General features: G+C 37.7%; 1 protein-coding gene across 1 annotated transcript in view; it reads right to left on the bottom strand.

Annotated features, from left to right (window-relative positions):
- ANKRD44 (ankyrin repeat domain 44) overlaps nucleotides 1-27,796 on the bottom strand; it is a 180,263-nt gene that overhangs the window by 68,991 nt on the left and 83,476 nt on the right. The window contains exons 9-13 of the mRNA XM_074330331.1: nucleotides 25,440-25,556; nucleotides 21,191-21,287; nucleotides 20,015-20,155; nucleotides 18,291-18,371; nucleotides 15,064-15,175 (exon numbers count right to left, since the gene is read on the bottom strand). Of these exons, the coding sequence (XP_074186432.1) occupies nucleotides 15,064-15,175; nucleotides 18,291-18,371; nucleotides 20,015-20,155; nucleotides 21,191-21,287; nucleotides 25,440-25,556 (548 nt within the window). The remainder of the gene's footprint in view (nucleotides 1-15,063; nucleotides 15,176-18,290; nucleotides 18,372-20,014; nucleotides 20,156-21,190; nucleotides 21,288-25,439; nucleotides 25,557-27,796) is intronic.

Below are 27,796 nucleotides of genomic sequence, written 5' to 3' on the forward strand. Positions count from 1 at the left end.
ATTATTGGAGTTTTTATATAACTCTGGGGACTAATCACCACTGTAAGTTGGCATCTACCGTGTTTCCCTGAAAATAAGACCTAGCTGGACAATCAGCTCTAATGCATCTTTGGGAGCAAAAATTAATATAAGACCTTGTCTTATTTTACTATAAATAGAAGACCGGGTATAATATAATATAATATAATATAATATAATATAATATAATATAATATAATATAATATAATATATATAATATAAAATAAAATATAGTACAATACTGGGTCTTATATTAATTTTTGCTCCAAAAGACGCATTAGAGCTGAATGCCTGGCTAGGTCTTATTTTCAGGGAAACAGGGTAAGACAAAAAGGCAGCAGGTCTCCTAGATTTCATACTATTTTAAATGTATTCAGTCTCTACCCATTATCCATATATCAACAAAAGTACTCATTTGAGAGCTAATTCAGTTGAAGTTCTGCACTGCAAAACACTTGGTTGCATTAAGTGACAAACATATTCAAATGGTGACAAGTAGACAGCCCTGTAAAATATTCAGGGTCACGGGTGTTATATTTCATCAATTCCAGTCGCTGCACACATAAAGTTTTTTTGTGTATTACCAGGAAAAACAATAATACTGCCTCATGTTTCCATGGTGACTTCTGAGAGCAATTCTTACATTTTTAAGAGTTACTCTTTTAATCAACTTTAATTTTCATCTAGATGATATTCCCAGGTTACCCTGAATTATATTATCTTCATGTTAATTTACTTTCTGCCTCAGCACGAGGTAAAACTTATTTGCCTAGGGCGAGAGAGGTTTTATTTAGGGATAGGTTGTACAGGAACTTAGAAGTTGAGGGACATGCAATATGATTTTAAAAACTGCAGAAAAAATAACAAAGATACAAATTTAAATATAAAAAATTATTAATTTTTAATAATTAAAAATTTATGCAACAGTAAAAGTATCCTGCTTCCATAAGACATTTTACTTACCTGGTCTTAGTCCTCACATTTTGCTTATGTGGTCTTAGGGCAGATCAACATGAATTCTCTTCAGACACCATTTTTAATGTTAAATTACAGTATAAATTTCCCACTCTAAGCATCAATTAACATTTTAGTGATTCTAGTCCAGTCAACAAAATATACAGCTTTAAAATTTTTTTCTACTGGTTCAATTAAATCTAATCTTGGTGGGATTCTGAAACACTAGCTAAGCACCACAGACTAGTTCTGGCTGATGAACATTAAAAGAATCAGCACAGATTCAAGTAAGTGGGTAAAGAAAGCTGTTATTATTTTAAGCAAAATTAAAACAGATGGAAAAGACAGACACACATGTATTTAGATATGGGCCTATCTCACATTTAATCTTTTATGAATGGCTAATCCCAGATGGTGCTGGGATTCAGGAGCATAATTTGAGATACAGCATCCATTTTCTTTTTACTCCAGTGTACTATGTCAGTTACATCTCTTCTGTTTAGTGAATGATGCAAGTGTCATCAAAAGGAAAGAAACCATCATGAAAACAGGTTCTCAAATATATTGAAACTGAGTTATTGGTCAGTTTTTCAAACCAAGTCTAAACATCCAACTATATTCTCCATTATTCAATTCATTTCAGTTTTGGTCCACTAATCCACATTCACACAAATGGTGAGGTGATAAAACAAGACTAATGAGATAAACACAACAAACATATTATACTGATGAGTGTCAGTGAATCAATTAATTAACCAAGGAACCCAGAATGGGATGTGCCCTCCCCTGAACTCTCATAGCATGTCACCTGTACCTCTTCTGGGACATCATGATTTACCTTGGATGATGATAAGAATAAGAGAAATCCAGAATTCTAACAGAGCAACTACAGTACTTTATTATAGTTATTTATTTAAATGCTGATTCCCATTACTGGACAGTAAGCTCCCAGATACAGCAGCTACTCCATCTTTTTAGACCTGGCATGTATAGGAGGTAGGGGGAATTGATTCAGATACATTAAATAAGTACATAATCATAGCTGCTTCTTGTCATATGCCAGCACTATGCTAAACACTCTTACATTATCTTATTTAATCCTTAAAACAACTTAATTCCTATTTGACGAACATGATATGGGGGCTCATAGAAATGAAGTGAAATGCTTAAAGAACTTGTGGGGAGGTAATGGCAGAGCTGGCATTCCAACCCTGGCCTGTGTGATACAGGTCCTTGAACTTTCAACCATCCCATGTGGTATGGAGGTCTAAGAACAGGCAATGACACTGTGGGAGGTGGTTGAGTGCAGACTCCAGACATTGGGCAAAGCCATTGGCAGCCTCTGCACTGCCATTGGTGGGCAGTGATGACAGCAGTGTCTCTACTAGACATCTGTGACCAAATGGCTTTTTGGATGTTAACAATAATGGAAGACACCGCCACAGCAAGCAAGAACAGGAGGGAAGGAAAATAGTGAGTGTGCTGTAGCCAAGTGCGCAGAGTGCATAGGAAACATGCCAAGACCTCTTCAGAAGGAATTGAAGCCAAAGCTTTGACAGAATAGGAGGGGACAGGGCCAGAGAAATAATTTGGGGTTAGTTACTATAATCCTATTATTACCCTATAGAGAACTAGAAAATGTGAGTGACATCTTGAGTCAGTATTTACATAGCATATGTTTACCCACCAACCACACTAGATTATAAACTTCTTGAAAGTAATATCCATATCTAATACATTTCTATGTCAGCCATGGTTCCTTGCACATTGCCCTATGACTTACTCTGTATCTCCATAAAGTAGCTATCCTAAACATAGCGAATGTAAGAGAAGTCACACCTTAGAAGTTGTCCCAATGGACTACGAGGTTGAGTTCCAGTAGGAAAAAAAATAGCACCAGTAGTAAGGGTTTCTCTAGGCCTGTCTAGAAGAGAGAACTCCCGGACAGGCTGCCAAGGGTATTCTGATTGACAAGGCACTGGGTGCTGACTAAGAGAGGGTACGTTAGGTCACCAGAGCTTGAGCTCATTGACTTTTACTAAATTCCTTTGATTTTAATTCTATATTCAGGAAGAAAACTTCTGATGTTTACTCAGTTTATAAAATTGGATCTCCTACTTGGAAGGGAATATTACTGTAGCAAATGACATAAATCCCCTGGTCCTCTTAGCAGTTGGACTTTTCACTGTAAATTCACAAAGGATGGTCTTGCTTATCTAACTCATATGACTGATAAGGGAGACTAATAAAGTTTATGAACTTGAAAAAGCTGATATTTTGACCCTGATTTCTAACTGCTAGCACCAACAGAGCTTTAAAGAGACTCTAAGGAAACACCCAGTATCATCTTTATTGTAATATCCTTTTCACTTTTAAAAATGTATTTTAAGAGAGAATGACACCAAAAACATACTGCTTTTCTGAAACAATTGCTCTGGGTTATTTCTTACTACAGTTTGTCTCATATCAATGTGAGGAATTTGAGACCCAAATAAGATTGCTATAAACTAAAAAATCTTTATGGAATTGAAAAAATAATTTTTGTGTGTGCGAAATAAAACATATGTTTGGAAAACTATAATTTTTTTCCTAGTAAAATAATGCTATGAAGTTGTTACTCTATATTAAATTGCCTCCCCAGTGACCAAGTGAATTTTATTGTTTAATATTAACAAAACTACTTTTCCAAATGCTGAATGGCCCACAGAATTTAAACCCAGTGATGTTACCACTTAGTTATAGGGATCTGTTCATACAAGAAAATAAATCTCAGTTATTGCTGAACGATTTGGTTTTTCCAAATATCCTTTTCAGCTGTTACAGATGGCTGGGCCTCTACCCTCCTTTGGAATCTTAGAAAGGCTCTTTGTTCTTTGTATCATAACCCCATGACCTGAAGGCACAGGTGTGTATGTGAGCTCTTATTCTGACTAAAAAAATGCTCAGACCTCTACATTTTCTGTTACTGAATGAGGATCAAGAAGGAAAGTGATTATCATGGGGACCTGGTTTAGACTTCACAAGTGATGCTTCCTTAGCAGCTGTTAAAGATAAAGCATCTTTGGAGAAAAGATCTTGCTGGGAAGTCACTCCCTACCACTCTGCTCCTTTCCCTCATCGCCAGGCTGGAAAGGGTCATTCCTGGCAGCTGTTATCATAAGGAGAGTGAGGCCAAGCTGTCAGCAGCTGTTACAAAGATGTTGAACAGAGATGTCAGGAAGAAGGTTGAGTTCAAGAGTGTTTTTATAAAAATATGTGCTGAAGTCCAGGGGTTAGTGCTATAGATCGCAAACAGTGGGATATACTTGACAGCTGTACCTGCGGTTGTGTTACTCCTCACTGGGTAAAGATATAAGGTGGTTATGCTCTCCTGACAGAAGAAGAAAATGCAGGCTACTGTTCAAGACAAGCCTTTCCAAAGAAATGGGTGGTGGAGATGTAACTGTTGTGGGTATTGTCCAAGGTTCTCCTTCTTCCCTTTGACAAAGCCTAAAGACCGCTCATCTCAGTGGTATCTATCTTGGTTGGATGTCACAGTCTTGGTTGATGTGGAATTGAGATCCCCTGAGACAGCTTTGTCTTTCAAAGTCTGAGTTTACCAGTCCTCCAGATAGTATAGAATAATGATTAAAAACTTGGAATTTAGTCAGATACACATGGGTTTGAGTCCTGGTTCTACATCACACCAGCTATTGTGATCCAGGGCAAGTTATTTAATTTCTTTGTACTTTAGGATACTCACATGTGAAATATGGATGAAAAATAGAAGTTACTTCACAGTGTTGCTGTGAGAATTAAATGAGATGATACAGGCACACAGGGCCTAGTGCAACATGCTTTCAATAAATGTTCATTATTATGACTTTATTAAAAGTAGGTATAGTTGTTAAACTTCTCCCCAATGAGAAAAGAGAATTAGGGTTTTGTTTTGTTTAAGAGATTGACTCTTTTAAGAAATGAGGGTCTGATGACCTCATATCATTGATCAAAGTTCCGTGAACTTTGATGTCATAAAGTTCAGAATGTGCCTCCATTTTTTATATCTTGTTTGACTTCTTTTATCAGCATTTTGTAGTTTTCAGCATATAAGTCCCATATTTCTCTTTTTGGAAGTTGTAAATAATGTATTTTTAATTTGATATCCACATGTTCATTCCTAGTATATAAAAATGCAATTGATTTTTGTATGTTTATTTTGTACATGGTAACCTTGCTGAACTCATTATAGGTTTTAGGCGTTTTTTCTTGATTCCTTGAAATTTCCTATGTAGATAATCCTGTCATCTTCAAGTAGAGAAAGTTTCATTTCTTTCCTTTCTGATCTTTATGCCATTTATTTCCTTTCCTTGGCTTTTGCTCTAGTTAGAATTTCCAGTACAATGTTGAAAAAGATGTGGTGAAAGCAGACATCCTTGCCGTCTTCCTTATCTAGGGGAAAGCAGCCCTTCACCATTAAGTACATTAGCTGTTCTTTTTCAGGTTGTTAGATGCTTTTTTGTATCAAATTGAGGAAGTTCCCCTCTATTCCTATTTTTCTGAGTTTTTATTTTTAATCTTGAATTGGTGTTGAATTCTGCCAAATATTTTTCTGCACTGTTTGACATAATCATGTGATTTTTCTTCTTTAGTCTGTTAATATGGTGAATTGCATTGATTGATTTTCAAATATCAAAATAGGCTTTCCCTATTATAACCCCATTTGGTCAGGGTATATAATTCTTTGTATATATTACAAACATGTGTTAATATATAAACATATGTTTGGAATATATACCTACTTTTAATAAAGTCATAATAATGAACATTTATTGCAAGCATGTTGAACTAGGCCCTATTCCTGCATCATCTCATTTAATTCTCACAGCAACACTGTGAAGTAACTCCTATTTTTAATCCGTATTTCACACGAGTATCGTAAAGTATAAAGAAATTAAATAGCTTGCCCTGGGTCATAAGGCTAATATGATATAGAAACAGGACTCAAACCCATGTTAGAGTTCTATTTGTTAATAGTTTAAGAATTTTTACATCTGTATTCATAAGAGGTGCTTGTTTATATTTCTTTTTGTACTGTCTTTGTTTGGTTTTGGTATCAGGGTATATTAGCTTCATAAATGAATTGGAAAGTGGTCCCTCATCTTCCATTTTTCAGAAGAGATTGCATAGAATTGGTGTTAATTCTTTAATATTTGGTAAAATTCTCCAGTGAAATATCTGGACCTAGCGATTTCTTTTGGGAGTGTTTTTAAAATCAATTTTCTAAGTAATCATAGGGCTATTCAAAAGATCTACTTCATATTGGGTAAGTGGTAATGGTTTCTGTTTTTTGATGACTTGGTCCATTTCACCAAAGTTGATAAATTTATGTGTGTAGAGCTATTAATACTATTCCTTTATTATCTTTTTGATGTCTGTGAGATCTATAGGTATAGCCCGTTTCAAGCCTAATATTAGAAATTTGTGACATTCTTTTTTTTGTCAGTCTTGGTAGAGGTTTGCCAATTTATTCATCTTTTCAAAGAACCAGATGTTTGTTTCATTGATTTTCTCCATTCTTTTTCTTTTTAAAATTCTATTTATTTCTGCTCCCGTCTCTATTATTTCCTTTTTCTGCTTATTTTGAGTTTATTTTGCTCCTCTCTTTCTAGATTCTTGACATGGAAACTTAGATTGACTTGAGACTTTTCCACTTTTCCAATGTAAGCATTTAGTGCTATAAATTTTTTAGCACTAATTTAACTGTGTTCCTAAATTTTGATTTGTTGTATCTTCATTTACATTCAGTTCAATGTATTTTTTTTTTATTTCCCTTGAAATGTTCTCTTTCACTTATAGATTACTTAGATATCTATAGTTTAATTTCCAAGTATGGAGGTTTTCCTGGTATCTTTCTGTTATTGATTTCTAGTTTTATTCCATTGTGGTGGGAGAACACACTGTGTGATTTCAACTTTTTTAAGGATTGCTTTGTGGTTCAGGATATCTTAGTGAATGTTCCATGGGCAGTTGAAAAAACTAGGTATTCTTTTGTTATTGTGTAACACGTTCTATAAATGTTGATTAAATCCCCTTGGTTGATGATGTTTTTAAGTTTTTCTATATGCTGGATGATTTTCTGTCTAGTGGGTCCATCAATTGTTGAAAGAGCTGTTAAAGTCTTGACTATAATCGTGGATTTCTCTATTTATCTTTTCAGTTCTATCAGCTTTTGCTTCACATACTTTGCAACGCTGTTGTTTGGTGTGTACATAATTAGGACACTCTCCTTGAATGTGTTCCAATCTTTACTGGGCTGCCTTCCTGACATCCTTCTCCTTAGAGAAGGGCCCCTTCCTGCCCTGCTCAGGCCTGCCTAATGAGTTTGTAACTGAGTAGAAGGGAAGGAAGGAAGGAAGGAAAGAAGAAAGGATGGAACAAAGGCTGGATTAACTTTTTTTAAGGCTAACTATTACACATTTTGCCTAAGAAATCTTTGTTTCTTCTACATCACTGAGTCCTTAGAAACTCCCACATCAAGAGCAATAATTCCTGTTCTTTGAATCTCTTAGGGCTCACTCTCCATCTGAAAGAAATTACAGAAAATGTGAGTGTATGTGTGTGTGATTTTAATTTTGTGGGTGTCTTCACATCAGTTTGAGACTTTGGTATAGGTTTTCAGATCTTGCAAAAGAAAACAAAATGGAGGGAAGATTACAATAAAATAAGTTTGTGCTGGGAAGTAATCAAATCTAAAGAAAAGGCCAAGCCACAAAACCGTAAATTTTCATTTCCTCTCTCACCTGTGTCTTCTATGAAATACCTTGCTAATAAACAGGACAGTTACTATCACACTTATAAATGAGCATTTAAGTTTTATCACTAAGTCAGCCTTAATCACTCACGAGTATATTTCATTTGTTCAACAATTTTGGGCACCTGGTAAGTGCTTGGCATTACTGGAACCTTATGTGTTATAAAGCTGATATTGAAATTCACATATAAAGGATAACAGTTTAATTTTCTTTAGAACTGGGTGTTAATCTTTCCTAAAACAATGGCTTTAAGTGTGTGGCTTTGTTTTGAACCAGGGAGTTCAAATGGGGAATAATCAAACAATAACTTTATTCTCCTTTTCCCTATATCGTCCAACCTCCTTAATGAGGCTACTGCTTTTCCTGTCATCTCAGATAAAATTCCAACAAATAATAAAAAGTTCTCTGGGCATGTCAGTTACCAACATAATTTCATGTCAGTGACTAATATATCTATTTCACCACAGTAATCACAAACTCTGAACACTGTTTAACGCTGAAGCTTCTTTCTGCTGCCCGCAGGAGAAAGAGAGACATGGCTGAATTCCCTGTTCCCCAGTCCAAGGGCTTCTCCTCCTCCCTTCCCTTCATTGACTTCCTCTGCTTCCTCCAGGACTGAAGGGAAGAGAGAAAAGGAGGACACGGAAGTGGACAGGGAAAATGGTCTTACTGACTGGTACCCTTCTGACAGTGAAATTTTCTGACCGTGTTTAAAAAACTGTCTCTCTGGGATACTTCTTAGGTTCTCCAGCAATCCACCATCACTGGGGCTTCTTGCCTGAAGTTCCCTCTCTCTGGGTAAATGCACCTCTCTTCTGGTAGCTTACATTCCCCTCTCCCCACTAGGCATCCTGGGTCTCCCCATTCTTCCAGGCAGTCATCTTGAGTAGGATCCAGGAGAACTCCAGGCCAGCTCTGGCCCTTAGCTTAATTTGGACATTGGGAAACATACACTGTTGACCTTTCATTGGAGGGGTGGAGTATTTCTCAAACACAGAACTTTAAAAATTTAACTTCTGACAGGCAAGCTCTAGATCGAGTCATTCAATTTTCAGATTTATCACATGCCAGTCCACTCGGCCCCCTAAATTGTAAGAGACACATATCAGCTATCCAAACAATCTCTTGAACTTCCTCAGCTGGGCTTGGGGTCAAGAGAAAGCATCCTTCCCCCCTGCTCTGGGGGAGAGGAGTAGCGGTGGGATTCACAGTGGAGCTGTGTCCAAAGAAACCTGCCCTCTGATATCCAACTTCCTACATAGGGTAGGTAAACAGATCATGGGTTAAAATATTAGTGTTTCACTTTGAAAAGTAGGGGCAATGGCTCCACTGTCCTGGCCTCTCTACTAAAGGTAAAACTGAAATTGTTTATTTTAATACATCCTGTTAATGTTCCTTTCATCAGTTGCCAAATTCACTCATGGTAAAGCCAAAAAATTTTTTTTCTGCTGCATTGGAAATAAATAGATTTAACATTTTGTCATAAAATATTGTCTATTCCATTGTTCTAAACATAGACTCACATCCAAATTCTGACTCAAAAGTTGTGGGCTTATATTTACATTCATAGCAGTGAGTAGCATCAGAATATCTGTGCCAACCCCTTCAATCCTTCCCTTAATGAGAGTTCCCCATAAGATTTTATGTTTCTCTTCAACTGAATTAAATAGAAGAAAAAAACAAGACCAGCACTGTTGAGGTTTCCACTGCACATTGGAAGTCTGCCTGCTGGGAGGTCACAGACACTCCCAAGTCCTCTTAGCAGTACCTCTGGGGACAGAAAAAGCCATCAAAGACTTGTTTGGGGCTAGGGTTCAAGTATGCTGGTTTTTCATCTTCTTGTCTGCAGATGACTGCTTAGTAGCTCTCTCTCTCTCACTCTCTCTCTCTCTCTCTCTCTCTCTCTCTCTCCTCTTCTATAGCCTGCTATCTTAACTTTGAGATGCTTAATTAGACATTGCCAATATAAGTACATCTTTTACGGAAATAGGTGGTAATGGTTTCTTAAATTCCTGTGATAAACACAAGAAACAACCCAAATACTGAATAGTTTACCTGAAAGTAGCATAGTTTCAGGGTTCAGTTGCCTAAAATATAGTGGTCTAGAATATTCATGCAAGGGCATTTGTCACCCCCACATACTCTCACAGTTGAAGTTCAAGTTAGCTTCTAACAGGGTGAGAAGGTCTCAGGGAAGCAGCCAGATTCCAAGTGATTCGGCATGTCAAAATCTTGGAATGAATTTGATCAGAAGCCTAGAGTTTTCAAACAATCTCGCTAAATTTCTGTAGGCAATTTATGTAATTATATTGGCACATACATTTTTCCATTTCAATAACAAAACCACAAAGATCTTTTGTTCACAGGCACATCTTTAATATTATAAAAGAAAAATAGTATGCTCATACAAACTCACAAATTCCAAATAGGGGCATGATTCTCTGTTCTCTTCAGAGTCAGTAAGAATGCATTCCAGATAAAGGAAAAGGGAGGCATAAAGCTCTCCTTTGCCAACTCCCTTCCTCCACTCACACATAAGTTTTATTCAGACACAAAATGCTATATTAGTCAAGTCTCTTCCATTCTGTTTTGGTATTTTGAGCCCAATTGAATATGACTGATCACAGCTCTCAGCATACATTTGTGGGCAGATTTTTGCTTGCACACACAGTACATACATTTGATCGAATCCAGCTGAGGACACTGGCCTAAGTAGACAGACTTGGCAGAATTCTAAACCTTGGCTATTCTATCAAGGCTAAGGGGCTCATATTACTTTCTAGAAGTTTTCTGCTCATGGAATGTATTTAATATACGTTTATATAAGGGAAGTAGAATGAATATAACTAAAATAATATCTGTTCCTTTTGGATTATAGCAAAATAGACTGAACACAAAATACAGTTTATAAATTCTAGGCCTATGATCACAGATAAGGCTCAAAAACATGAATGCCAAATAAACACACACCAAGTTAAATGTCAAGAGTCAAACAAAATACACATCAAAATTAATGATACGTATTTAATGATATGCATAATCACAGTAATTGCTCCACCAAATGGGAAGAGAGGCAAAAGACAAATTTTTACCAACCTCTCAAATCAGCTAGCTCTGATGGCCAACCATCTTCTTCAATCTTGCTCTACTTCCTAAGGGACAAAGGCCCTGGTCTGGTAGGAAAGGCCTGTGGGTGCCACAAATACTCATTTATTGTCTATATTCCTTCAGGCCAGAAACAGGCTAGGGAATATGACATAAATAAAGATCTCCATGCATAATTCCTGTTCAAAGGCTCATATAAGCTATCAAGAGAGCCAGAAACATGTCTTTCATTGGTATTATTCTAGCACCTAGCTTAGAGTCAGGACCGATTTGTTACAAAGATGAGCCCTAGGAGGATGGGGTGTTTGTGTGGTGTGATGAAGGAGAAGACTGGCCTGGCAGTGGTGAGTCTTATAAATGTACTACCTAGTGCATATTGCTTAATTGGTTTGCTATCCTAGTATCTAGTACCCAAAGAAATGGAAGTTTTAAAGAATATGAGGGTATTGTGGTCACAAAGAGAGAGAGAGAGGAAGAAAGAGAGAGAAATGAGAAAAGATACCCTTTAATATACACACTTCTTGTATCAAGAGCAAGCCTTACTCTCATCACAAGGAAAATAATATTTTTTCTGTTTTCTTTTTGCATCTATATGAAATAATGAATATTAACTAAACTTACTGTGGTAATCATTCCGCAATATATGTAACTCAAGTTATTATGCTGTACACCTTAAACTTACACAGTGCTGTATGTCAAGTATTTCTCAATAAAACTGAAAGGAAAAGAATAATTAAATGGCATAATGTATGCAAAACTCCTGGCATGTGATGAATACACAGTAAATGCCATTGGTAGTGGTCCTACCCTCTCCCAAATCCATTCACAGTTGGGTGAGTAAGCAGTGGAGATAAGATATCTGCAATGGTCTGGCTTTGTGATGTCACTCTGAGGGGAGGGTCCAGAATTGTGTTTTGTTTTGAATAGGATGGGGCAGGGTACAAGAATGTTTTTAACCTGCTCAGGATCTTTGCTTAGTTAAACTACACCCAAGAGGAATTTTAGGATGCATTTCAAAATGGAAATACACAGAACTTTCCATCTAACTATAATAATTCAGAAAAATGAGAGGAGAATTTCTATCCCGTCTCTGTTACAAATGACCCACTGAAGTTCTTTTCTGAAAACAAACAGTGGTGACCTTTTTTACCAATTTATATTGATAATCGGGTCATTTTCAGCTGACAGAGCAAATTAAGATAAATTAGCACCCCCCACCACCACCACCTGATTTTGAATGTCTTATAATTTCCTAGAATAATCATCTTTTTGTAAATCATACAGGGTAAGTGTTCATCTAATCAAAGGGAACTTGTGAAACCTTTTTCTTCATGGACAGAAAACCTTTTCATCAGATAACAGGCAATGGCCCTGAAATGGCTTTCCTGAAAAATTATAATAATGTGCAATATATTGTTTACATAAAAAGAAAGTATTGCAGGATAATCCTTCTCAGAATTACTGTACTATAGGATTCAAGATAACTTATCAAAGTACTTTAAAACAGCACAAGTTATTAAAACTATCATAACAAACTTTGTAATAAAAGTTCATATGTCCAACTATGACATGGTTTTCCTAGAGAAAACCAACTGAAAACATCCTAGGTACCTTTTAGGATACAGGCGCATAATGGGTAGTTACAGCAGTAAGTCTTCACTCTGCCGCTGATTATTACACACACACACACACACACACACACACACACACACACACTTTGTGAGGAGCCTTTCTTTTGTGAAATCTAAACAAAGTCTTATTTGCTGCTAGGACTAGATCAACTTCCAAGGCAGTGCTGCTGTTAGAAGGCAGAAGTGATAGTGGTTTATATCTTAACCAATTCCTACCAAGCTTTTGCTCTATGTTGAAAAGCCTTGGAGGTATGTGGAGCTTTAACCTGCACTGGAGGGCAGCATGGTGCGGTAAACATTTTAACATCAGGAATCCTGATTTATGGTCTGGCTTCTTCCACTGACCAGAGGTATACTCATAACTTTGGAACAGTCAATGCCCCTGTTAATGCCCCCGTGGTTTTGGTTTGCCACCTATAAAATAAGGGATTATCCCATTGCCACCTGTGATTCTATATCAAAATCCATCTTACAGAAGGCTATGAAATCACTGGCTTCTGGTGGTTTCAAAATATGTCCACAAATTCTTTGACACTTCTCTCTTTGAAAGGTGGTGTCTACTTCACCTCTCTGGATTTTGTGACTGCCACAATGAATGGATGCAGCAGAAGTGATCCTGTGTGACCCTCAAGGCTAGATCATTAAAAATCATGTGATCTCTTTCTCTCACTTGCTCTCACTCTCCATTTCACTCTCTCCCAGGGCAGATGCCTTGGTTCCCTGAGCCACCATGTAAGATATCCAGCTACTCTGAAACCACCAAGCTATAGAAAACCAAATAAAGAAACCACATAGAGACAGAGGTACTCAAGGGATGTCAGCTGTTTGAATCCTCCAACCCAGGTGATTGACATATGAATGAAGAAGGCTTTGAGGGCATGCCAGCCCCAGCCACTGCCTGACTATAATCTCATATGATACATTGAACTAGAACTATTCAGCTAAGCCACTCGTGAATTCCTGATCCACAGAAACACTGAGAGGTAATAAATCATCATTGTTGTTTTAAGCCACTATCTTTTTTTGTGATCTGTTATGCTGCCACAGTAACTGGAAGAACTATGGAATCAAAACTAGAGGGGAAAAAGTGCCCTCCCTGAGGTCGAACAAGAAAATCTTTAGTATCCACAAGAACCACAAGAAAGAACACAGGGGAGTCTTCAAGAATTATGAAGATAGGTACAATTTACAAATAAATGCCACACACACAAAAAAAAAAAAAAACCCAAAAAAACCACAAGAATAATCACCTTCTTATTTCCAAACTGGGTGACCTTGAGGAATATTTTTCTCACATTCATAGTTAAAAGAAATATAGTAAAAATGACCCTAAGTGGAACCGTTGGAAACCACCAGCAAAACCCAAAGTAAAGGAAAGAGCTGGGGCATCATTCAGTCATTTCTATGTAGGGGCTGACACCACTGGCTTTCTGCCTCATGCCTTTCTCAAAAGATTGTGCAGTTGTTCAAGTGTTTCCCCAAACACACCTCTGAATAACTCCGACAAGTAGGACTTCTCCTTTTAAAGGGATAAGGAAACGAGTTGGAGTACAGTCAGCAGAGATGGCAACTATCACTGGACCAGAGATAGTGAGTTCGGGATACCCCATGTATCCTGGTGAAGCTGAACCACAGACAAGGCTCAGGAGATGGCAAATGGTGGCCAGCAGATAGGATTCAGCCACAAACCCATTTTTCCTTCTAGCTCACCCAGAGTTTTCAAAACAGGAATTTCACATAAAATGTCTAGAATTCTAGTTTCTCTTGAAACACTGGAAATGCAGCAACACTAGGTATGCATTCCCACCTGGTTTCCATCAGCTGGAGCTGACTAGCTGTTTCTCCCTTTAGACAAAACATGTCCTCTCTATTTGCCACAATCCCCACCACTCCCTATTCTACACCTGGGCTCACTTTACTCGTTTACTTTACTTTTGGTCCCCATGGCCCTTTGCATTTATGTCTCTTGACCTACATACAAGAGGCATTTCAGACTGCAAACCCCAAGGTATTCCTGATCACTACAGGTTTAACATTTTTGGTGGTTTGGAAATTCCAGTAAATTCTGCTGTTGTGTCCTTACCAATTTCTTTCCATAAATTACAAATGTGGGACCACGACAAACCCATATGCCTAACGATTATGTAAGTCAACTTACAACACTGTTATTTAATATTGGAGTGCTAAATATGTCTCCAGAAATATATCTTGAGCTTATTCAATACATCCAAATTATCTTTAAAATGCAAACCGTATCCATACACAGACGTAACATTTCCAGAGCAAATTAATGTGGAAAACAGTTAATTGTCAGTCATGTCTATGATTAGGATAGACAGAAATGGAACAAAGAGATCTACACTTCATAAAGTGAAACAATTTAATCACTTACTACAGAATATCTACAAGGTGATTTCTAGTGGGGACTTAATTAGGCAGTGAGGGCATTCGCTGAGAGATTAAGACCAGCATTTTCAGGTTGGATGGGAGTGTGTGTGTGAGTGTGTGTGTGTGTGTGTGTGTGTGTGTGTTAGAGAAAACAAAACAAGACAAAACAACTCACCAATTCCAGACATTGTCTGTGGCCATAGGCAGCAGCATAATGTATGCTATTGTAACCTTCCTTGTCCCGGATAGATGGATTTGCATCATTTTGAAGCAGAAACTCTAGACATCTGCAAGTATAAAGATGAGGTGTTGTTTTAGAAAACATCTCTGGACCAACAGGGATAATTAATGTAAATTTTCTCCTCTTATGAATGTTCCACAAATGGAACGTTCCACTTAGTGAGTTTAAGCATTTCTTTAAGAACCCTACAGCAATGAGGTCTTATGTACTGGAAGGTGTGTGCGTGTGTGCGTGTGTGTGTGTGTGTGTGTGTGTGTGTATGTTTTCTGTAGCTTCCTTTATTTCAGCTTAAAATAGCCATTCCAGAATTCAGGAAAGGCTTTAGCAACAAAAGGGCAATTAAGGTTTTTTTTCCCTTCTCATCTTAAGGTACAAAACTTCTCTGTTATCAAGATCACTAAATAATACATTTTAGAGCTCCATGTTCAAAAGACGAAGTCTCGACTGTAATAAAGCCGTGTTCAGGCCCTTGCAACTGGGTAAACCTCAGAGAGAGAGTTTTATTTTTAACCCTGATATTGGAGACTCTAAGGTCAAAAGGCTGGAAAATGAAAGTTCAAAAAAATAAGAAAAACAACAACAAAAGAACCCAAGAAGAGCCTAAACAACAAAAGGATTAAAGGAATGGGTAAACATTTTTAAAAATATAAAGGATTAATTCAGTAACCATATATGAAGAAAAAGGCTCAAATTGGCACCATTAGGAAATAGAGACTAAAAGAAACAATAAATAAAAAAATTTAAAAGCCTTTTCTGACAGAGTTGTAATTTTCCTGAAAAAGCTACAATCTTTGGAATAGGTTAGAGGAAGGCGTGTGGTTTCACCTTTCCTGAAGAGGCCCACACTCCAGGATACAAGTACCCAGAGGATGTAATGAGTTCTGTTCAGGGCTTATTGGAAATCGTACAATCCTGCTGGTGAAAGAGAGAATAACTAGGCAGGAAACACTGCTCCATAATTTCACCTTTATTTCTGTGACAGTGGGACAAACACTTCCTTCAAAAGACCAAGAGGATTCAATTTCATACTCAAATCAAAACTGTAAGATTCTAAGTATAAGCCTACACTTTAATATCTTCCAATGGAAAATTTCTATAGTTTACACACAAAAAGCCTTAAAATGACATTTACCTATCTTTTGGCAAAAGGCAAAAGGAGTAAATAAATCACACAAAGACACAACTTAAAATGATAATTTAATTTCTAGAAAAATTGATGACAGCCAAATTTTTTAAACCAAATACCTACATGTCACATGATTTATCCATAAAATGCTCCATAGTAAATCAAACTATTACTGGAGTAGTTATATCTGTTCTTAGTGATTTGTGCCTTATGTAAAAGTCCTTTTTTATTTTGATAATTAAATGCCCATGGACAGGATCCAGGGTGTGATTCATTTTAAACTGAATCTGGCTCTTTAAATAAAACCATTCAATAGAAATAGCATTCTAGTGGACACACAATTTCCAGCTTCTGAAAAGATTACATTAGAAAATCAGTTGACAAATTTAATATGTAATTTGGAAAAGATTTGGAATTGCTCCCAATGAGTTATTTAATCCAGAAAAATACCTGAATTATACTACCAACAGTACTATTAGAAATAATAAAAGTGGTATAGAATTTAAATATTTTCCACACTGGTTTTTTTTTTTAAATTAAATTTATTGGGGTGACCATGGTTAGTAAAATTACATAGGTTTCAAGTGAAGTAAGACAGAAAAAGTCGAGCACCATATGACTTCACTCATAGGTGGGATATTAAACTGAAAGCTACATTGTTTTTTAAGGGAAAACAAATATAAAGTTTTAACCAGGAATGCTTATCTTTTTCCCCTCCCAGGAACCTGACTAGCAATTTTGGCACCTAAGCTACAAAATTGAGAGATGCACATTAGGTCAGGGGTGTATGTGGACAAGGGGAGTAGCCTCTCTACATATAAGAGCTCTCAGGCAGGCTGGTCCCTGACTTTCCCTGCTTCTCCTGCCTTTTCCCTCTCATCAGCTGCTCAGGCCCAGGGCAAGCTTACATTTCACCGGAGAAGAGAACATTTGTTGAGGAGGCTTAACATTCTTTAATACTGTTATTTTAATTTTGGAATATTAGGGCAAAACCTTGGTCATTCTGCTTTATTCCCAGCTGTGTTTCCTGTCCCCACCTCAGGAACAGTTGAACTAATGTCCCACAACCCACACTGGAGCCACACTCTCCCTTTACCCTTCTAATGTCTATATACAACTTCTAGCTTCTAACTATATGCCATGATTTGGATATGGGAGGAGAGCCCAGTGGGCTGTAGGAAGACCCTAGAGTGGACGCAAGCATTCAGGTCACAGAAAAACTGGTTCCTCTGACAGGTGGAGAAAAGAATAAACAAGTTAAGGACTGTATGTGCGCAGACTATTAGAGCACTATATCCACTGGGTCCCTAGGGGCAGGACACCAAGTGTGGGCACCATTCATTCACGTGTTCACTTATCCAATACTTATTGAACACCAGCTATGTGCCGGTCACTGCACTGGCCAGCACTGCAGGCAGGACTCTCCAAGGATGAAGTGTGAGAACTCCCCGTGCATCCACACCCTGAGTGATGACAGTCACTCTAACCCCTCAGCATCTGTCAGAAGAAGCCAGAGAGAGGCAGGTGGGCTGAGGGGGGACTGGAGCAGCTGCCTGCAGAGAACAGGAGGCTGTTTGTAAGTTGATATGTATGTGTGTTGAGGACAAAGGGGAGAGTGCAAGTGGTGTATTTCACACTGAAATCCCAAAACAGTTATTTATAGAGTCTGCTAAATAGTTATCACCAGCTCATCAAAGGGGAGCCTAGGGCCCTGAGAGGAGTTCTAATATGTCACTTGGGCACATGATACATGACAGAGTCAGAAATGATATTTAAGACACCTGGTCCCCCAAATTGCTGACCACTCATGGTCATGACAAAGCTTACAATTTTAGAAAGAGTTCCCTGTGTGAAAATAGCACAACTGAAGGATGTAATAAAAGAACAGGTTCTTCTTCCTTAAAGACAAGCCCACATCACTTTCTCAGGATCTCAAGTGAAACCCCAAATAGTAAGGCTGGCTCACGTGGCAATCCAGAGAAGCAGATAAAGCATCAGTAATTGCACCTTGTGCTTAAGCTGAGAGGTAACTTACAATGCAGCTTCCTTTTCCTTCTGTTCTCTGGCTCTTTCAAGTTCTTCCGAATTCTCATGGGCATTTCCTAAGGTAGTCTTACTTCTCAGCATAAGGAAAAAGGAAATAAAAAATTACAATTAATTTTTTTAATAGCCAAGTTGCTAACGATTTTTGGTGCCATGTAAATCTCAATGATTTTCCCCCAAACCCAAAAGAAATAAGCACCAGTGAGTTTTCATTGAGGATAGACCTGGTTCTCTCTAATGCTATCCAGTAAATCTGTTGTCTCCCAAGCAATCCAATTAAGAATGCGACTTTCCTAAAAGTCCCACCCAAGTGTCAGTTACTTAAGACAACAATCAAGTTTTCCACACTTCCATAAATATTCTAAACTCCCCAAGTAAAAAGGAGGTGATTTAGCTTAAACTCTGACTCCTACCACATTCTTTGCTGCCTCCTTGCCAGTTCAGCATCTCACATACCTAGGAACGGGGTCCTGGTCACCCCTTATCTGCCAGAACAGTTGTTCATCATCTAGGATTCCTTTTTCAGCTTTTAACAGATGAAGTACATTTGTTACCCTAGTCTATTCCAAGTAAATAGCATACAGCCTGGCACAGAGTAGATACTCAATAAATGTTGAATTCATAACCTGCATGGCTATGGGATCCTGAGTGCTACATCTGACTTGTCAATATTATACAAATATGAAGGGGAAAACAAGCAGTGTTTTCCAAACTATGGAAATATGGATCACAACCCATCACTAAATTGTAAGGTCAATTTTATGGGTTGCCGTCAATAGTTTGGTGTGTTTTTTTTAAATACAAGTGAAAAAGAAAGTATCAGACTGCATTACACATAGTAAAAGTAAATATGGTTTTATGAAATATTTGTTTCCATTTTACATACAAATAAATAAAATATACATACGTGATTGTATGTACTGGGTCATAATCTAAAAATGGGCTTCTTACTGTGAGTCACAGTTTGAAAGCCACTGCTCTACAAGAAAAGGAATTAAAACTGACCCAGAATCAATTCCACAGCACAAGGCGGCCAATAACCCAAGAGTTCTCCAGAGAGGGTCACTGAAAAGTTCCTATGAAGGAGGCCCTGGTCCTTATATCTTTGACTATAATCTCATAAACTGTGAGCACCTCTCCCACTTTCCCCGCCCTACACTGGTTCGCTTGCTTCTGCTTCCCATTCCTAGCTACCCAGAATCCCAACATGTCCAGGGCAACCAACTTCCTGTCCTCCAGCTCCTGAAAGAGCATTCTCACACAGGTTTGGAACAATAGTGCCTATTTTATACATTCTGACACCGCATTTGAAGGTTACTGGGATCATGCAAACCTAGATGGATATTTTCGACACATGACATATTAGCAAATGTCAGTTTTACAGCAAATGAAGCATTTAAGTGGTGATAATGAAAACTGCAGCATATGACAAAATAAATTACAACAGATTTTGAATGAACTAAAAACCTGCTCTTGACAGCTCCACTTGGCATTCAACCCCAAAACAGAGAAGTAATTGTGCAGTGACATGTAATGATCACACATAAAGAGAGCAAAATGGGAAAACTGAGGTTAGAGATGAAGCAATTCTAATTCCTTTGGGTCTCAGTGAGAAAGATTCTTCTGTCACAGTTTCTGTGAGGCAGAATGAACTAAGCAAACCCTCCCCCTCCACGGCCCTACTCCCAGAAGAAACAGAAAAAAGGCTGTTTTTACTTTCTATCCATGTCTGATGCAGCAGCATAGTGCAACGCTGTCCGTCCCCAGTCGTCTGTTTCATTAACGTTGGCCCCTGTGGTCACTAATGTCTTAATACAGTGGAAATGACAATTTGCAGCTGCATAGTGCAAAGGGGTCCTGGAAAACAAAAGGCAATTTATTACTTCACTCAGTCTGAAAAACAGCCCCATCATCAGCACGAGCACTGACAGCAGAATTCCTATGGGTGTGGAAAGCTCTTCATCTCTCAGAGTGTGGAAGTGAAGGGAGACGCCTTCCTTTGACTGTGTAAATTGGAACTGAGGCTACAAAAACAGTGGCTTCAGACAAGGCCATCCACCCATGGATCTATCCTTTCTTCCCATTCCTCGTGCCTATCCTGGTTCAGGTAACATTTTGCTCATTTGGACTATCGCAATACCATCCCTACCAGCCTCCTTAGCTCAAATCAAACTTCCACTGAGTTTCTAGTTATGATGCACAAAGAACTAGGTTTTCTAAGACCCACCCACATATGACAATCCTGTCCCAAAACTTTTGGTCTTCCCCACTGAACAAAGCCTTGATTCCTTAGTCTGGAATTGAAGACCTTCCCAAGCTTGGTCCCAATCTACTTGTAGGGAGTACCTTTCGCTCTCCCAGATGAGCCCATTATTGAATCCAAACTAAATGACCTGAGGTGTTCCCTATTATATCCACACTTCCCTCTATCTTTGCCCATGTGTTTTCTTCCCTGGAATGCCCTTTCCTAAATCACTTCTACACATCAAAACCCAACTCATCCTTCAAGCCCAGAAGTTCTTCCTTTTGTCTGGGATTGTTTAGCTCTTATCTGGGCCTCTCTTGAGCTCCCATCATATACTCCCTTCATGTTTGTTATTGGTGTTGTCTCACCTTCTCCACTAAACTATAAGCTCTTTGAGGGTCGGGATGAAGGTTAATGGAAAGAACAATGACCAAGGAATCAGAAGCCCCGGGCTTCAGTCTGGGAGAGATGCTTTTCTTGGGCCTTGTGCCTGCTTTACTGGCGTTTCAATACAAGAAGGGATGCCCTGAGGATGGAATCTCCCCAGTTAGCTTCCCTGTTTACCATTTAAACATAACAGGACTTCCAGATGGACTGCTCCTGATCCTTTTATTTAGGCACTTGAAACAGAGTTCTCTGTTACATACCTCCCACACTTGTCCTTTTTATGGAAATCCGCTCCACTGCTCTGCAAGAGTTTTATACATTCCACAGTTAATAAACAGTCACTACCTTTAGTGTAGGCTATAAAAACATATTAATTTAGACTCAAGTAATATTGGCATTTGAACTTGAATATGCTGCCATGGTTCGAATAGGTAAACAAAACATCAGGTCAAGATTGGAAACAAAATAAAAGTAGAATTCAGAATCTCTTAATCACTTCAGAAATGATTCATACGTTTCAAAATAAAATTACTCCTTTATTGTTTTAAAATAAGATCACCTATAAAGGAAGGATCATAAAACCTTTAGCAGGAAAATTAGGGTTTGGCTGTCTTTGTCAAATAAGAATCATCACTCTTACATCATCAGGTATACATTAAGGAAGATCAAGAAATAAAGATGTCAGCTAACACTAAACTTAACAATGCACAAATTACAGGAAAGAGGAGACCAATTCCTGTTAAATTGCTACATTTATTTGACCAGACATAAAATTAATGGAACACATTTGTATTAGCCATTTCTAATTTAGCTGTTAGCTGGCATCTTCCATCCAGTTACTTCAAAATAGATGAGGTCAGAATAAATTGTAGACAGCTATCAGAGGTGAGGAAAGGGCTTTTGCACCGTTAGAACATCAGTTCTTTTAAGCCTTCCCCTTGGCACCAGAGAGACATGGCCGTCCCTTCTCATATCTAGTCTTTTCTAGAGCCTTCCCTTAGACAATATGGTAAAGAACACTGTGGTTAAGGTGATGGAATCAGAAACTTCAAGGTTGAATTCTAGTTTTGCTACTTGCTAGCTATTTGACCTTCGGCAAGTACATAATGGTTCTCTTATCCAGAAAATAAAGATAACAACACTGTTGATCTTATAGAGTAATTGTAAAAATTATTTGAGAAAATGCACACAAAGTGCTAAATAAAGAGTCTGGCCTTTGGTAAGCCTTTACTACACATGTTAATATTAATATTATAATTGTCTTTTGTAATTATTACTAGCTTAGTTGGGTAATCAGCAGTCATTTTTGAAGTTATAATCATGTTGTGCCTCCTAAAAATCAGGTATGTGATTCCTAAAAAGCTAAGAATAAATTATGATCAGCTAGCATTTCTGTTACCTTTCTACATTTCAAAATCCTTTACTATAATTATCACACAACTCTCTGAAGGAAGGTCAGATTGGTTAATTTTTTTCCCACCGAGTGGGTGAAACAAAAATATTTGATAATTTTTGATCATCAAATGATTTTATGATTCTTAACTCGACTGTTCAACCCAAATCAAATCAATTTCTTATTACTTTTATCTATGTCATTCCAAGTATTTATCATGTAACCCTGAATTACAGCACTTGAATATAACTGATAACAATGATGCCTGGTCCTTGATGTTTGCAACCTACAGACATTTTTGTGGTTCCTTTTGAATCAAGTCCTAATGAACCACTGTTACTGAAGGGAGCATTCTTATTCTTGGGTATGATGTGACAAAAGAAAGTAGATGTGGCTCTTTGAAGCTAGAACAATGTTTCCCTCCTCAGTGTCCTCAGGACACAGCACAGCCAATGGAAGGAAAGGCTATTTGAACAACACTGTTATTTCTAAGGCACTTTTGTCAAATTGTATGTGTTTGCAAAAACTGAAGGCAAAATAATTATGAGGAAATAAACTTTGTACTTATTGAGTTAAAAGTGTTTTTGGAAATTTTCAGTAAGGACTGGGCCCAGTTTATCTTTATTCCTCAAACAGATTCAAATCTGAAAGAAAAAAGAAATTCATGGTTGCTTGGCCAACATTCCCCCAAGTAACCTGGAGTTGAAAGAAAAGTACCACTGAAAATACTAACACATCACAAGTGAACTTGGTCTGTGCCTAGATGTTTTCCTTCTGCTTAATGAACACTGGCTTTGGGTAGCGGTGATCTGGTTGGGAACTCCGGAATCTGGTCAAGAGACTCCTGAGTCCTCGCACAGTGCTATTTCCACATAATGAGCTGCTTCCTTCAACTTGCAACATCCCAGTCAAGAAGGTCCTTAGGCTTCAAGCAGATTCCTTTCTCTTCTGAAAGGAGACACCTACTGCTCTGACTATTTGTCATCATGCTGCTTCTCCTCTGTCTACTTCCAGCCTTGTCGTAAACAGGAGCCCTCATCATTTCTTCCCTGGACTTTCGCAAGAGACTGTCAATGGTTTTTAGTCTGGACCACCTCCAATACGTCTGGCATGCTATCAGAGCAATCTTTCACACGAATGGGATCAGTAGACACAACTTACCCTACACCCACGCACAATTTTTTAACAGCTTCCGAATGCCTCAGGATAGAATCCAATTCCTTAGCAGGGCACGCAAGGTCCTTCAAGATGTGACTCTTCCCGCCCTTCTACCTCATTTCCTTCCACTCCCCCAAACACATCAGATAATCCAGCCTTAGGAATTTGCTTTCAACACATTCACATGTTGTGCTTTGTATATACTGTTCCCCCTTCCTGCAGTGTCCTTCCTCACTTCCCCCTCTAGCTTTTAACCTCAGACAGTTCTGTCCACCTGGCAAACTCCTATCCATCCTTCCTTTTGCTGAAATGTCACCACTTTTGCAGAACCCAGTGAGTCAGTGTTACTCTGACTCGTCCCACAGCCTGGTCCAAACCTTCACCGTAACAAACCTCACAAAACTGCAATCATTTACTCATGGTCTTATCTCTACCACTAGACTGGAGCCCACAAGATCATTGAAACCTACCACACTTTCCTGGACCATTTATATTTTGGCTCATTCTCAAGCAAGATTTTTCAATTCTACTGCACAAAATTGACAAATAAAATATTTCTAATTTACACTGTCCCTCATATTGTTGTTCTCCTGAAAATTTAGTTATTGTTACCCACAGTCTCTGGGATCAAGGCTAAACTCTTTATTCAGGCATCTAAGGCCCTTGTTAATTTGATTCTACTACATATTACTAAGTAATAAAATACTAGTTAATATTTATTGATAGCTTACTATGTGCTATAGTAAGTTATTGTTCCAAGAGCTTTTTAACAGGATTATCTTGTTTAATAACCTTAACAGATACATTTATATAACTCATACTCATACAGATCTTAACCTACACCAGACAGCTTTACTAGTAATCAAGTCCTTTAATCCTCATAACGAACCTATGGATAAGTACTATTATTACTCTCATTTTTCAAGTGAAGAAATCAAAAGCCCAGAGAGATTGATCAATGGGCTCAAGGTCACACAACTCACAAGTAAGGTGGCTTGGACGGGAGCCCACGTAGTGCCCATGAAAACCTGGGCTCCCAACCTGCCACCCAATGCTGCCTCTGGGCAGAGCATGGCAACATCACACTCCCTCTGCTCTGTCAGGGTAAGCTCTTCCCAGGATCGCACTCTCTTCATCTTTTGTTCCTGCTTTCCTCCCTGCTTGGGATGTCTGCCACCGTCTGCTCTACTCAAATAATTCTCATACTCCAAAGCCCACCTAATACTCACCTTCTCCTTGAAGGCTTTTCTGAAAACTTGGGTCCCCTTTGACCTATCTCCTTCCTGTCTGCATTCTACGGCATATATTGTCTACACCAAACATTTTGCTACCTAAGTCCTGTTTCATTTAGGGCTTTATTTATCCTTTCTGGCATGGCTCTTTGTTGTAAGCAGGCCTTGGGCTGCCAATACAATTACGACCTTCTTGAAGGCACCAACCAGGTAACTTACTTCTGAAATTTCCCATAGCACCCAGCATTGTGACAGACTGGTACAAATGCTTTACACATTCTTGTTGAACTGAAGGGTAAAATCAATTCAGGTCCCCTTTCCCTATGTAGCATATTTATTCAATTGTACCCTATGATTATATGATTAAAATGAAGCAAGCACCCTGAAAATATTCTGAATTTGCTCACTTATGTTTTATTTCTCCTGCTTTACTAACCTTGAACATTGCAAAGAACAGAAGAATATTAGAAAGCAGAATTAGGAATAAAGTTCAAGTCTCTTTAATTAAAACAACTGAATAGACCTCTTTCTGAGATAGCTGAAAAGTAAAATTGGTTTTTCCTGGCATCTGTCATTAAAAGTCACTTAATTTAGTTCAAATTTAATTTGTGTTTAGCATACTGGTTCAAATAACCTGGATAAATGGGAACTATCTACTGCATAACAGAATCCCTTTGGCAGTATTCCCACATGCGGCAATTATGCCACCAATTTGTGCAGTAACCTACTTGGCTGTGTCAGCTCCGCTGGTTATTAGGGTGTTAATCAGAAGCTCATGACCGTATCTTGCAGCCACATGGAGAGGAGTGTTGCCGTCCTTATCCACACAGTCAATTTCACCTCCTGGAAGACATTTTTTAATACAGGGTAACATAAGGATTCAGGTTGATTCAGATACTACCTTCTATGCTAGTCACGCATGTTGATCAATGTTGATTTCCTTTCTGCTCTGTGTGCTTGTCTGCTCTGAAGTCTAAGAATGCTTTTCAAGGGGACAATGCACCATCTGAAGTAGGAGTATTATTAAGTCAGCCTAGAGGGACGTCTATCAGAAATGCTTTTGGAAAATCTTTCCATATTGGCTTCTATAAGGATCTAAAATCTTTCAACTAGATTCCTGCTCGGAAGGAGCAATGTAATCAAATTCCCAAAAAAATGTAATTCTGAAGATGTATTCAATTTTAATTTTATCTGCTGAATTCAAGACCTCTGTAAACCTTATACAGTATAAGAACCAAAGGGAATCAAGAGTTCAGGAATATATTTTATGTAGATTGATTATCTAATTTAAAATCTGGTAAGTAAAAGCATAAACTATGAACTGAAGATGTCTATATTTATAAAAAATATCACATTAATCATCTATAGTCCATAATAATGTAGTATTTTCATCTTATTTAGTTTTATTTTGCCTTATTTTTCCCCAACTTTTTATTTTATTACATTTCTTTCTTTCTCCCCCTTTCCATATAGGTATATGTAAATATAATTAGTCTATTTATTCATATATTTGAAGAACCATTTAAAAATAAGTTAGACATCATGACTTTTCACCCTTAAGAATAAACTCTCCCATATAATCATAATTCTATCATCATACCCAAGACATTTAACCTGGATATAATAATTTTATATAATACACTGCATATTCCAATATTCCCAATTATCCCAAAAATGTACTTTACAGCTATTTTTTTAAAAAAATCCAGGATCCAATCAAAGATTCTGACAGCATTTGGTTGTCATGTCTCTTTAGTTTCCTTTAATCTAAAACAATCTTCTTGCCACTTATATATGTATGTATATATGTATGTATTTATAGTCTCTCATGTGATTGCTATTTTTGGAGGTGAAGCCTAGATTCATGTACAATGCTCTGCATTCTGGAATTGCCTGATCATTCTTCATTACTAGATTCAGGCTAAACATTTTGCAAGAATACCCCAGAGTTGATGTACACTTCCCACTCCATTTCCTCAGCACAAACATAAAGTCAAGTTATTCCATTAATGGGTGATGCAAATTTTGAATACTTGCAATGGCTACAGAGTTTCAGTTTGGGAAGATGAAAAAGTTCTGAAAATGGATAGCGATGATGGTTGCACAATAATGAGAATGTATTTACTGCCACTGAACCATACATTTAGAATTAGTTAAAATGGCAAATTTTATGTTGTGTATATTTTACGATGATAAAAAAGAGGTTTGATTACTTGGTTAAGGTGATGCCTCCCAACACTCTATTGCAAAAATACCTTTTCCCCTTATTGCTTGTAATTAACAAGCAATGTGTGGGGTGATACTTTGAGATTGTGCAAATATCCTATTTCCCAACAAATTTTCTCACAATGATTTTAGCATATACAGAGAGTACTTTGTTCAAAAGTTACCTGAATTCTGTATTTTGTGTGCTTATATTACCAGTTTGACACATAGTGAGGATGGTTTTATTCTGTTTGTTTTCAAATTTTTTACTGGGTTTTGATTTTATCTTATTAATATGTAAAACATTCACGTTTCAAAAATCAAAATTCGATTTCTAGAAAGCTTCACTCTCATTTGTATCTCTTCCACTCATCCTCAACAATATTCTACAGTAATAATTTTCATTAGTTTTGGTTTCTGCTTCCTGTGATTCTCTGCAAAAACAAGCACATAGACTCTTTCACACCTTTACCCCCCACTTAACCATATATCCTGGAATTCACTCCTAGAGATCACTTCTTGGAAATCATCCTCGTTTTTGTACAGTTTTATTGTTTTCCATTGCATGAATGTACTAGTTAAGTGCACCAATCACATATGGATGAGCATTTAGGTTGTAATAATATTTATAAGGAACATGGCAGTGAATAACCTCATGCACATGTTGTTTCCTATTTGTTGGGTGTATCTTCAGCGTAAATTCCCAGAAGGAGGATTTCTAAGTCAAAGGGTTAATGAGTATGTGGTTTTGTTAGATTTTACAAATTTCCCTCTTTAGACACTGTAATTTTGCAATTACAGCATCAATGTATGAGTAAGCCTTTTCCCCACAGCCATGTGAAGCTTTTGAGTAACTGCCATCTGATGGGTGAGAACTG

Source organism: Rhinolophus sinicus, linkage group LG01 (assembly GCF_036562045.2).
Source record: "Rhinolophus sinicus isolate RSC01 linkage group LG01, ASM3656204v1, whole genome shotgun sequence".
Taxonomy (NCBI): domain Eukaryota; kingdom Metazoa; phylum Chordata; class Mammalia; order Chiroptera; family Rhinolophidae; genus Rhinolophus; species Rhinolophus sinicus.